The 13,612-nt window shown below is 29.6% G+C and overlaps 1 protein-coding gene across 1 annotated transcript; it reads left to right on the plus strand.

The window, feature by feature from the left end:
- Window positions 1-659: 659 nt before the first annotated feature.
- LOC135955360 (uncharacterized) lies at window positions 660-1,187 on the plus strand. Its single transcript, XM_065505712.1, has one exon. It carries the CDS (start codon window positions 660-662, stop codon window positions 1,185-1,187), a length of 528 nt encoding a protein of 175 aa, XP_065361784.1.
- The last annotated feature ends 12,425 nt before the right edge of the window (window positions 1,188-13,612 follow it).

The raw sequence follows: 13,612 nt of genomic DNA on the forward strand, positions 1-13,612 counted from the left end.
AACTGGAATTGCCAGCAAGAATATAAAAGAATGGAAACATATTTATACATACATCATCATCAATCTAAAACGGCTATACAAAATGCTTGGTAAGATGGATGAGATTATCCACTTGATAATCACACGTAGTATTTACTGTATGCCAGCCACGGTTTCCTGTGTTTGTACCAACTCCTATGACCGACTGTAGTCAAGCACATTTTACAGTTGAGATAAAAAAAACCCAGTGGAAAATCATTTTTAAATTCCAAAAAAATTATTATAATAATATTTAAAATCTGTCCACCGGCGTCATTACGACCTTTGTAAAGAAATCTAAGATATCAACCCCATCACAAAGATAAAAGCTATCAACCAGCTCTGCCAGAATCAATTTTTTTTACTAAATACAAAAAAAATTGGCAACGACCTTTGTGGGGACACTAGCGCCGAAAATTTACCCTTTTTAGATAACCGGTTTTCGGTTAACCGTTCCTAAGTAATCCAAACAATTGAACCCGTGAGACCGACGTTAATTAAAATAATAGCTACCAAAAAAGTCGGTGCATCATTTGCAAAATTTGATGCAAAATTATTACTAAATAATCCCGTGGAGGTTTATGTCAAATTGTTGGACGAAAAAATTAAGGCTGATGTCATAATGCCCAATGATGTCTACAATGAATGCTGGAAAAAAATATCTGCCGCTACCAGGGAAACTGTATGGAAAATGCTGTTCACTGCTAAACACTGAGCCAGCAAAAACTGACAAGACCTTAAAGAAAATATCTACAGAAACACCATTAGACGATTACAAATATAATGTGGAAGCTCAGGGCGAAATTGATGGTGACGATGAGGATGGCTACAAGCAAGTATTTGCCGAAGCTAGAGAGATGGTATGGCAGCTTTTGTTTGGAGAAAATCAATTAAGTGCCGAATACGCTAAAAAAGCCGCTGAACTTTTAGAGGAATATAAGCGAGCCGCATGTTTCTATGGCCCCTATGACTACAATGATTGGATACCAAAAGTGAGAGATGAACTTTTAAAAAGAAAGTATTTTGATGTTTGGCAAGATGTAATAGTGAAAAAGGAATTGGGTTTGTGCTGGGCTCGAGATTCTGACTTTTTCGATGATATGGAAGATACCCAGCCAAAGGAGTTTTATAAAGTGGGTGAGGATTTTATCAAGAAACAGAAAAAGTAATTGCTTTTTCATTTACGAGGCTAGCTATAGTAATCTTTTTTTGTTATACACGTATAAATATTTATCCCTGTAATAAAAAAAAACAATAAAATTGTTTAATTAATAATATAAACCGAAAATTAATTATAGACCCAATATTTGATATTAAAAAAAAACAAAGATATTTAGGGACATTAATTTTTTGAGATCTTTCGATGCCGGTTTTTGCCTGCAATGAAAAAAATCTTTACTGGGCGATGCTGCCTTCAGCCGACAATCCATAAATCCCTACTTCTGGAAATGAAATAAATTTTTTTTTTTTGGATTGCCGGCCGAAAGCGGCTTCGCTCAGTAAAGTTTTTTTTCATTGCAGGCAAAAACTGGAACTCGGCATGCGATTGGATTGCATGGGCGGTATGCGGTGGGCATGGCTGATTTTAATAAAACTTAGCATGCGTGCTCTTATTGTTTAAGAAAATGTATGTGCCAAATTTCTAGACTTTTGCTTGGATAGGACAAATTTTATGCGAAAAAATCGATTTGGATTGTATGGGCAGTGGGCGATGGGCGTGGACGATTTTGATAAAATTTAATATTTTTCTTAATTTAGTCCATATAATAATTCTCGGCGGCAAAGCCATCCCTCTGTGTGGCGTTTTGCATCGATGGAAAGAATTAATAGTCGGAAGGGGCAAGATCTGGACTATAAAGCGGATTAGGCACAACTTACCAACTACAGCTTTCTAAATAGTTTTTAACAGATATTGCAACATGTGGTCGTACGTTTTCATGATTTTCGGCTAATGATCTCTGCAAACGAATCATTTGCATTCGGTAAAGTTTACCTGTGATGGTATGGTCAGATTTCAGCAGCTCATAATATTTAGGACCCTTTTTCTGCCACCAAATACAGAGCATTACCTTAACGCCATGGATATTTGGGTTTTGTGCCGATTCGGTTGGATGGTCGGGCTTCACGTACGATATCTTATGCTTCGGGTTATCGTAATGGATCCTTTTTTCATCGCAAGTAATAATTCGGTTCAAAAATGAGAAAAAATATAGTTGGGCATGGTTACTGTAACCATTTCAATATTGTTACAAGTTTTTTAACTATATTATAGTCACAGTAACCATTTACATGATTGTGGTAACCATAATGTGGTTAATTTACGATTCACATGATTGTATCAACCATTTATATGGTTGCAGTAAACAAGTATATGTTGTGACAACCATTCATATGATGAAGGACTTACCATATTATGTTGTTCTCGGCTTAAGGCTTATCATAATCTGAGAACAACATATTATGATAAAATTATTCATCATAAATATGGTTGCCACAAACATATATTTGTTTACTGTAACCATATATATGGTTGATACAATCATGTGAATCATAAATTAACCATATTATAGTTACCACAATCATGTAAATAGTTACTGTGACTATAATATTGTTAAAAAACTTGTAACACTATTTAAATGGTTACAGTAACCATGCCCAATTATATTTTTTCTCTGCGTGTACTGATACGAGATCGCTCAAACAAGATGGAGAAGTAAAATTTGGAAGGCTTACACGCAGAGAAAAAATATAGTTGTGCATGTTTACTGTAACCATTTCAACATTGTTACTATAACTATTTCTACTCGTTTTAGGCAACAGTTCTATGTTTACGAAGTTATGATAAACGAAGTTATGATAGATTCCACGCCTACTATTTCTAACCCGCCCACTTTTTAATAACAAAGTTCTCACTGTTATTGTGTCTTACATATATACAACTAGTATTTATATATGTAACCCAACAATTTTAGGCTCATATAAGCAGTTGGACAACAATGTTGATGATGCATTGTATTTTAGTTATAAATAAAAGTATAGCTGTAAAACAAATTAATACATAATTTGAAAGTATTTAACAATTTGAGATATATTACATACATATATTTAAATAAAGCTAAAAACACACTGTCTTGAAATCTATATTTTTTCTACTAATTGATATTTTTACCATAGAGTGTCATTACTTCCTGAAGCCATTTAGCATTTTCAAACAAACCATTAAATGCATTAAACTACATTCATAATTGTGTAATTTATTGTTTTTTTAAATACTTATGTATTTAAAATTTCAAAATATAATTTCACTTTTGGCTAATTAAAACTATTATTAACTTAACTAAAATCCTATTGAACAATTATTTCCTATTGGGTCCATTGGTAATGTTAAAAATAAAACAACTTTAACAAAAAACAAATTATGCTGAAATTATGCGCTACTCTTTTTCTTTATACTTCGATAAGTTGCACTGTGGGTTTGGTGAACAATAAAATATATGCAGTAATAAAACTTAACCAGCAAAAACATGGTAATGCAATGCAATTAAAGAACAGCTTACTATTCGCAGACTACAACATACCATATGCATTACTTAGAAGCAGTTTAGTAATAGCTGACAAATAATATGATATTAAAGTACACTCAGGTCACGTTTTATGCGATAGATGCGTACCAAAAATAAATTGAATTCGCATAAAACGATACTCTAACTTCATATAAAAACTAATGATTCGTTCTAAAATTCTGAAAACCCGCATAAATTCAAATTTTAATTAAAAAATTCAAACAAAATCGCATAAAAAAATCAACAAAAATGTATTTATTTTATTTACTTAAACTATAAAAACAAAATACGTTAAAAAAATAAACAATAAAATAATATTAATTCATTAATTACAGAAAAAGTGAAAATGGTACAAAAATAAAGCTAAAACTATTTTTCAGGAAATTCTGTAAATATGTATGATTAATCTGAATCACTAAATAATTGTCTGCATCGTTTTGGAATTGGTTCAACGTCACTTTCATCACTAGATGATATAATCATATTGTCATCATATAGTAAAATATCATTTTGATTTAAAAAAACATCTAAAATTTAAAAATCTGTTAAAATTCTAAAAAAAAATCGTTAATTTAAAAATCACATAAATTTGAATCCGCATAAAACGAGACCTGAGTGTATTTCATGCAACCGTTAATTCAAATTTATTCCAAATTGAAACAATTTATTTGATCTTCATTCAATCTGTTTTTTTTCAACCTCTATGAAAATATATATAATTTTTTGAAGACAATTTGAAATTTATTTCTTAGGAATAACTTATTTGAGTCTCTATTTGTAAGCGAACATGGTATGGACTTATTTAACTCCCTATTTGTAAGCGTTTACTGTAAGTGCTTGCCTCAAATGACATCACCCTGTTAAAGTAATGATTTAAAATGCCAATGTAAAAGAAATGAAGAGTAAATGTATTCATTTCTGCTCATTCCTATGTAATGCATGTTTTTGCTGGGAAACTACGGTTCCATTAAGAACTAAAATTAAGGTTCTTTGACATTGCTCAAATATTGATCGAAATTAGCGAAATCATTATTTTTTCAGCAAACGTTCATATTAAAACTAGTTTTTATTAAATTAATATTTATTAAAAATAAAGTAGAGAAACAGTTTTTTAATTTAAACAAATAACTGAACCACCAAATTTTAAATTTTATTTTAAAATGAAACAATTAGGACGAATAGAAATTTTTCGAATTGAATCAAAATAATGAATTTTTATACTTTATACTTCTGATTTCTATAATATGTTTTCCATGGCCATACAAAATTTCATGTTCTCCAGAATTTCGAAATTCGCCTTAGTTTGGGATTTATAAAAAAAAAGTAAGAAAGTATGGTCGGTCAAGCCCGACCATATAATACCCTACACTAAGTAAAAGAGCAAAAAAAATTTTCTTTTAAAATTTCAATAATTTATATTTTTGAGTGATTTTCGGACGTGGGCCTTATATGGGGGCTATGACCAATTATGGACCGATCACCATGAAATTAGGTCATGTGACTTATGTCTATATTAAAGTTAAGCGATTTATGCACGTTAAAGTGATTTTTGGAATCGGGTCTATATGAGAGCTATGACTAATTATGGACCGATCGTAACAAAATTTGGTGACATGAATTTTGTATATATAAAACTTATTTGGAGCACAATTTGTGGAGATACATTTATAAATTAAACATTTATGACCGATAAAGTCTTATTTCGGAAGGACAATTGTATGGGGTCTAGGTGAAATAATGTACCGATTTCAGCCAGTTTCAATAGGCTTGGTCCTTGGGCCGAAAAAATAATATGTGCCAAATTTGATCGAAATATCTTCAAAATTGCGACCTGTACTCTGCGCACAAGGTTTACATGGACAGCCAGCAAGCCAGCCAACCAGACGGACGGACATCGTTTAATCGACTCAGAAATACTTTAAGGAGGGTGTTAGACTAATATTTTTGGGCGTTACAAACATCTGCACAAACGCATAATACCCTACCCGCTATGGTGGTGTAGGATATAAAGAAATAGTTTCGAAATATTTTTGAAGGACGGAGTTTTAAATTGGCATATTTTTGAATATAATTGAGATATTGACTTGAAGTTTATTTTGTAAGACCACAAATTAACTTATCTAAACAAAAAAAAATTCTTTGGAATAAATATAAATGAAATTGTTCCTAATATTTGCCATCCTATTAAAATTTCGATACAAATTTTTGTTTTAGATAAATGTATATCTAAATAAATATGTAATTTGTAATAAAATCTTTATTTATTAACAAAAATCAATGAAATTTTCAACGTTTTTTTATATTTGCCATTCTAAATAACAAAGTGTAAAATAACTTGTCAAAAGGTCAAAGGGAATTACGCAATTCCTAATTTAAACAGAAATTCCAAAAATGGCACTTTTGACAATTTTGCTCATTTTCTTCGGGGCTTTTTATTTTTTCTTTCATTTTCTGATCCCAGCTTATGGGTTTTAGAACATGTGGCCCAAAGTTGAAATTTTGATAAAAAGATAGGTCAAATTCCGAAGGACGTAGGGGCGACATATTCTTCATACCAAAATGTTCTCCGTAAATATATCTTACAGAAAAATATAAAATTGTTATATGTTCTTAAAGAAAGTTTTTTTTTTTAATAAAAAAGGAGTTAAGTCAGTCACCTTTTCGCCCAAAAAAACAGCAAAAACTTACTATTTTTTGAATTTTATACCCTTCACCTTCGTGACAAGGGTATATATAAGTTTGTCATTCCGTTTGTAATTTCCACAATATAATTTTCCGACCCTATAAAGTATATATATTCCGGATCCTTATAGATAGCGGAGTCGATTAAGCCATGTCCGTCTGTCTGTCCGTCTGTTGAAATCAATTTTTTTTAAGACCCCAGATATATCCAAATCTTCAATAATTCTGTCAGACATGCTTTCGAGAAGTTTCCTATTTAAAACCAGCAAATTGGTCCACAACCTATTTTTGATCTATATCTGGATTACTAAGTCATTAATATAGACAATATGGATATCTAATGATAGACATTTCAAAGACCTTTGCCTGGACGTATATAAAACCATAGTAAGTTGGACCTAAAATGGGTCAAAATCGAAAAAAATATTTTTTTAACCCAAATTTTTTTTTTTCACCAAAAAAAATTTATTCAAATTTAAAAAAAAAAAAAAAATTTAATGACAAATCGAAAAAAAAATTTCCAAATAATTAAAAAAACAACTGGAAAAAAAATGTTGTTTACCTAAAAATATTTAAAATTTGTGTTTTGAAGTATAATTTGGTGAAGGGTATATAAGATTCGATACAGCCGAATATAGCTCTCGACTAGTTTAATTGAAAATCGATTATTTTTGGATCCATAATTGATATTGCTCTATTGATAATTTAGTTGCCTAACTAACCTCACTTTTATGACGAACTTCAGGCAACGTATTTGGAAAAATATGGAATTGCACACGTAACCCACTATACAGGGAGGGTAGTCCAAAGGGTCCTAAATGCGACTGTCGTAGTCGAATTTCCGAAATAATTTTGGAAATTCGGAAATTCGACTTCGACAGTCGCATAGTCCAGACTGTGCCCTGCCCGACTATTATTTGTTTCGATTGTTGCAGAACGCTCTCTAGGATACGCTCTACTTTGGAACAGAGTATCCGAAATTGGCTGGATTCATTGTTGAACTCAAAAGATGAGCAGTTCATATGACTCGGAATTCATATGTTGCCAGAAAGATGGGAAAAGGTCATAGCTAACAATGGCCTTTACTTTCAATAAATTTATATTGAACAAAAGTTTCAAAATAAAAGCTAAAAATCCCGATACAAAATATTTTCTTTGCACAACCAAGTAATATTGTGAAAGTTTCTGGTTTACTTTTTATTAGCATTCCAAATTGATAAAAAAAAATAGCAGATCGCATCAGCAGTTTAAAATCTATGTATAAATTTGTAATTATTTTCCAGTCTAGCCCACTGTTCATAGTTGTTACTACTGTATTTTGTTTGTTGAACCGTCAACAACATCAAATCATCAATCAATATTTGATGAATAGTTTTTTTCTCTTTGTTGTGTATTTTTTTTTTCTTTTTTTTTGTTGACGCAAAATAAAACGGTAAAAATAAATATGGAAATAAAGATAAAATTACGTAGAGTTTCTAAAGAAATTGAAAACCTCTAATTGTTTATTTTGTTGCAAAGACGACGACGACGAAGAAGAAGAACGAACAAAAATGTTTATGTTGCAATAAAAATACACAGTTTTTGTTTTACTGTTCAAATACATACAACTGAAATGAAATAACGAGCAAAATAAACAAGTGATTGAGTGTAAACGAGTGCAATGATTGAGTGAGTTTTTCCACACATAAACAAACAACATGAAGCTCATTTACTCACACGCACACACACAAACATGTAAGCAAGAATTTGTTGTTGTTTGTAGACAAATACCGGTCTCATGCAAACAACAACAGCAATACAATTTTTATATCAAATTTATACATTTATATGTGTGTTGAGTGTGTTTGTTTGATTTTTGTTGTGTTTGAAATTGTGTTTTTCATTTTAGTTTGAGATTTGGTTTTTGGGGAGATAATCAACAACAAAAGCCAGACAATAAGAAAAAGATTTTAGTGTAACTTTAGCATGCTACATGACCAATTGTCTGTCTAATCAATTCGATTTGCTTTTGCCATTTAAAACTAAATCATTAACAAATTTTATTAAAAAACTTAAAAACTAAACAAATTACCAAGGAATTTAAGTGTTAAAGTGTAAAATTTTATAAAATATTAAACATCATTCTATGAAAAAAATATACAAATAAAAAAAAACATCCTTGTTAACATATAAACACAACTGCTATTGTTTGTAAACAGCTTCCTTTATTTAAGAGCAAAAATCCAAGTGTTTGTGTAGAGTTTTATTGTTGGTGGAGAATTTCTCTTTTTTTGAAAATTGCTGGTATCCTTGAAAAATCGCTCATTAAACGAGATACATGCGCAATTAACACATAAAAATGTGAGTAAATAATAATGGTGTTAAAATATTAAAGAAATAAAATTATTGTTAAATTATGGTCCTGTGTTGTAAGTAAAAAATTATGTATGTGTTGCAGTGTGTGCAAAAAAAATAATAATTTTTGTAAGGAATCACAAATTACAGGAAAATTCAAGGAGTGTAACAAAAAGGATAATTTTCAACAGCTGGTGCAAATTTATACATACCCATGTAATTTTTAGTAAATGTCTGCAAGAATTAGAAAAATTCTAATTCGAAAATTATTTGCAGTCAGGAAAAAAAATTAAATTTATATAGTTTACTTTAGGGACTTATTTGCTACAACTAATCTTTTGGAAATGTAGAAAGAAATTTGTACGAAAAATACTGGGGCATGTTAGGAAGTATGTAGCGGGCCAGGATGGCCCTTATTTTTTTTAGTTTTGGTTTTTCAATGCTCTTAAGAGTTTAAATTGTTCCTCGTCATCTAAAAACGAAATGCTAAACATTTTAGCAATATTGAATAACGTTTAGAGGTTTAAATAAAGTTTCGAGATTTTCAAACAAAAATTTAAAAAACAGTATGTTAAAAAAAAATCCAATTCAGGTTTTGTATTTCATTTATCTACAAATGTTTAAATATAATATATATGTTAAGGGGCGCCCGATAGACCAGACGCTAGTGTCTGAGGGTTGCGGGTTCGATTCCCGCCAGAGAATCTGAGTGTATCTGTATACATATAAGCAAAATGCTTCGCAGTTGGGGTTTGTTTACAAAAAAAAGTATAAACATTTTTTGAATTCTACACCCCATTATAAATAGATACCAAACAAAATCACAACATTTCATTCATATCTCAAATCCCAAATTTTAAAATTTTTACAATTTTTTTTTAACCAACTTTCAACAAATTAACTATTTTTGATTCTAATAAATGCTAAATTCGGGGTAATATATTTTCCAAAAAATCAACAGCCTAAACACAAATGCCTTAAAGTTGATTTTAAGTCCATAAAGTTGACTATTATTTTAAATTTCGCATTATAAAACAAATTTTAATAAGGTTTTTGTTTTGAACGATTATGTACATTTTCAGCCTAACCACAAAAGCCTTAAAGTCTAAATTCTAGATTCTAAATCCATAAAGTTGACTATTATTTTAAATTTCGTACCATAAAATATAATTTAAAACGTTGCACAGTGGTATGAGAAAAAAAAAGTGGGAAATAAATCTGTAACTTCTAAACCCTTAGTCCGATTTGAATGAAATTTAACATGCGCAAAGAAGAAGTGTTTTCGAGTTTAAGTTTTGAACTTTGACCGTATGGGCCTACCAGGGATGCGGCCATTGTTTCCCAAAGTAGGACACCTCGGGTATTTTCAATTTTTAAAACGATCCTATTTCTTCGTCTGAGTTCTGATTTCAAAAAATCTCCCCATCAAGCACTACAAAAAACCTCGTCATAGCTATCAATTATCTATTATAACGTAGGAGATATACGCATTTGAAAATTAAATTTTCAACATTTTTACCCACCCTACTCCAGTTATTTGATAACAGCGGATCCAAATATTTCCCGATTTACTCCATTTTTCTTTTATTAGACTAACAACAAATGTATACAGAAAAAGAATTGTTTAAAAATCATGACTGTCTCAAAAGTTATATGCATTTGAATTTAAAAATTTTAATAAAGGCGTTTTTTCGCTAGTTTTTGGGAAAAAAAATACTTTTTTTCTTTTTAAGTTATCTAAAAAAATTTCTAAAAAGATGTATTAGGTATTTATACTTTTTGAAAAGCTAACCTTTCTTTAAATGTTTTAAATGAACACAAATTTGAAAATTTTTGATACCGAGAGGACCAGGTCCATCCAAAAATCGCCTATTTTTTATCTAAAATTCAAATTTAGGGCAAAAATTCTCAAATCGCATACTCGATATCAAAATGTAGTAACCCATTTTAGATGGCCAAATATGTTTTTAATTGTTTTGTAAAGGGTTTTGATAACCCCGCCCTTGGTATGGATATTATAGCCAAAAAACTAAAAAAGACCATTTTTTGGGATTTTTCAACACTTTTTTGCGAATTGCAGGATTCCTTATTTTAAATTTCAAAATTTATTTTTAGTTTTCTATTTGCAATAGCAAAATCTATATAACTGTGAAATTTTATTAAAAACTATTTATAAATAAAAATTTAATTTCAATTCGAAAAATTTGTATCTATGCAAAAACTCAATAAAAAGCATTTTTTGTCATATTTTTCAAAAAAGTATTCCATGAATTTTTTAATTGTCAAAAGTTGTATACATTATTGGAAAGTAGACAAAATCCTCTATCCATTGATATATAACATGTCTACCTTATGTATTTTACGTGTCAAATAAATTAGGGAAAACTAAACAACTCGGTGAGAATTAACCTAGCACTGTTATTTACATTCATAAAAATGCTGTTATGTAGGCAACATACATTTTTATGAATTTCTATGTTAGATAACAGCCATAATGCTGTTAGATGACACCAACGAAGTTCGAAGACTTAAAAGAAATCACATATTGGATTTGCCATTTCGTTAACTAACTATGGATATGTATAATAAATATTTATAAAATTATGTACATACATATATTATTTAACTGACAACTTATTTTAAAATAATTACATAGATCAATATATTGTATGGTATATTGCTGTTCTCAGAGGAGTTCAGCAATGAATATTATTATTTATTTTATATAATTTGCTTAATATCATTGGATAGATTGTAAATAAAAAGAACTGAATAAAAAAATATTAAAAATTCAAATTTTGCATTTTAAAATATAATTTTAAAAAATTGTTTTCGATTTAAAAAAAAACTATATTAGGATTAAAGATTTAAATTTTAACAGTTGTATCTGAGGCGCCGCAGAATAATTAATTTATAATACCAAAAAATCAATTTATAAAAAAATTCGAAAAAGTACCTTTTGTTATGCGGCTTCTCATCTCTTATGAGTTAGCGTGAAAACCGACTTGAATTTTTAATGCTCATTTAACATATTTATTAGAAATTTTTGAAATTTCGTTCAAAAATTTATAAAAATGTAAAATTTGGGATTTGAAATCTGAATAAATTTTTTAATCCCGGAATTTTTTTTTAAATTTTAGAAAAAAAATTTTGTTTTTTAAATTTTTTTTTGGTGAAAAAAAAATTCGGGTTAAGAAATATTTTTTCCGATTTTGACCCATTGTATGTCCAACTTACTATGGTCTTATATACGTCGTTGCAAAGGTCTTTGAAATATCTATCATTAGATATCCATATTGTCTATATTAATGACTTAGTAATCCAGATATAGGTCAAAAATTGAGGTTGTTCTGGTTTTTTCCAGTGTTTAAAAAGCTACGATAACTAACAAATTTTTAACTGTTGCTACAACTACTGCTTCAAAATAGTGTATGTAGCGGTAGCAGTAGCAGTAGCATTTGTCTTTTTTCGTTTTCTTGTTTTTTTAAAACTACTGCTACCTTCAAAATATAAAACTCTTAACAGAACAGTAGTAATAAAACACGAATTGTAAATGGAGTAGTAGCATAAAAATACAAATCATTGCTACTGCTCTATATCGAGTTTTAATTTTTAAGGTAGCAGTAAAGTAGCAGTTGATGCAGCAGTTAAGGTAGCAATAAAAGTAGTCAAAAAAGAAAATTTTCAGTCATAACACCAAAATTGACAGAATTAAACACTGTGTGTTCTTTTTGTTTTGAGAGAGTTTGAAAGAATTATTCGTTTTTATTCGTCTCAGATGTTCGTTGCTAACAGAAAGATCGTGTTTTCTGTGTGTATAACAAAAAAGCCGAACTTTTGTTTACAACACCAACATACACAAATATACATTCACAACAACAACACATAATATTTTTTGGCTGAAGATTTTTATTTTTGACTTATTTTATTGCTACCTCAACTGCTACTTCTACTACCTCAACTGCTACTTCTATTACTACTTAATTTTAAAAGTAACAGAATTAATAAAAAACTAATGACTGCTACATCAAAACTTTTTATTTTTTATGTTAGCAATAGAAAATAAATTACTCTGCTACTTTTAAATTTTTCTTTTATTAGTACTACTACAACTACTGCTACCAAAATGTGAAGGTAGCAGTAGTAGTAGTAATTATTGACTCCGAGTTTTTATTAATTTTTTAACTAGACTTCTTGTGTTTTTTCGTTGCTACTGCTACTTGTAGTCTAGATTTTTAAACACTGTTTTTTTCCTCATATCTCAGCCATTTGTGGACCGATTTTGCTGATTTTAAATAGGAAACTTCTCAAAAGCATGTCTAACAGGATCCCGAAGATATCTGGGGTCTTCAGAAAATTTATTTCAACAGACAGACGGACATGGCTTAATCGTCTCTGTTATCTATAAGGATCCAGAATATATACATTTTATAGGGTCGGAAAATTATATTGTGGAAATTACAAACGGAATGACAAACTTATATATACCCTTCTCACGAAGGTGAAGGGTATAATAACAATTTGTTGTACCAATGCTAGATTTTAATTGAATGTGAAATTGAATACTTAACAAAAATACTTTTGAAATTAGAAACCCTTAAACTCTCCTAACTTGACAGTGTGAAACTCCGACTCAAATTTAAAAACTCAAAATTCCCACAAGTGTGCCTGCCTGGCCCTTTCTACAAAACAGAAATAAAACGAAATTAATGAGCATCATTAAATGACCTTTAGAATAACTTTTGTGCACTAGTACAACACAATTATGATAAGAATGATGCTGCTGTGTGGCTGTAGCTGCTGCCACTTCATATTTGTAAAACAAAATACAATCATTTATAAAAATAATTGAGAAAAAAGTAAAGAATTGTATTAAATTATAATTGTTTTCTTTTAATAAAAAATTGTGATAAGCAGTAAACACAATAAAAATGAAAAAAATATAAATAAACTGAAAACATTTGCAAGTTTATCAATCAAAATGCCGGGAAGTCATAGGAGAAGGGTTAAACAAT

This window comes from Calliphora vicina, chromosome 3 (assembly GCF_958450345.1).
Source record: "Calliphora vicina chromosome 3, idCalVici1.1, whole genome shotgun sequence".
Lineage (NCBI taxonomy): Eukaryota > Metazoa > Arthropoda > Insecta > Diptera > Calliphoridae > Calliphora > Calliphora vicina.

Coding starts and splice junctions, on each gene's coding strand:
- LOC135955360 (XM_065505712.1), top strand. CDS start 660: ATGAATGCTGGAAAAAAATATCTGCCGCTACCAGGGAAACTGTATGGA.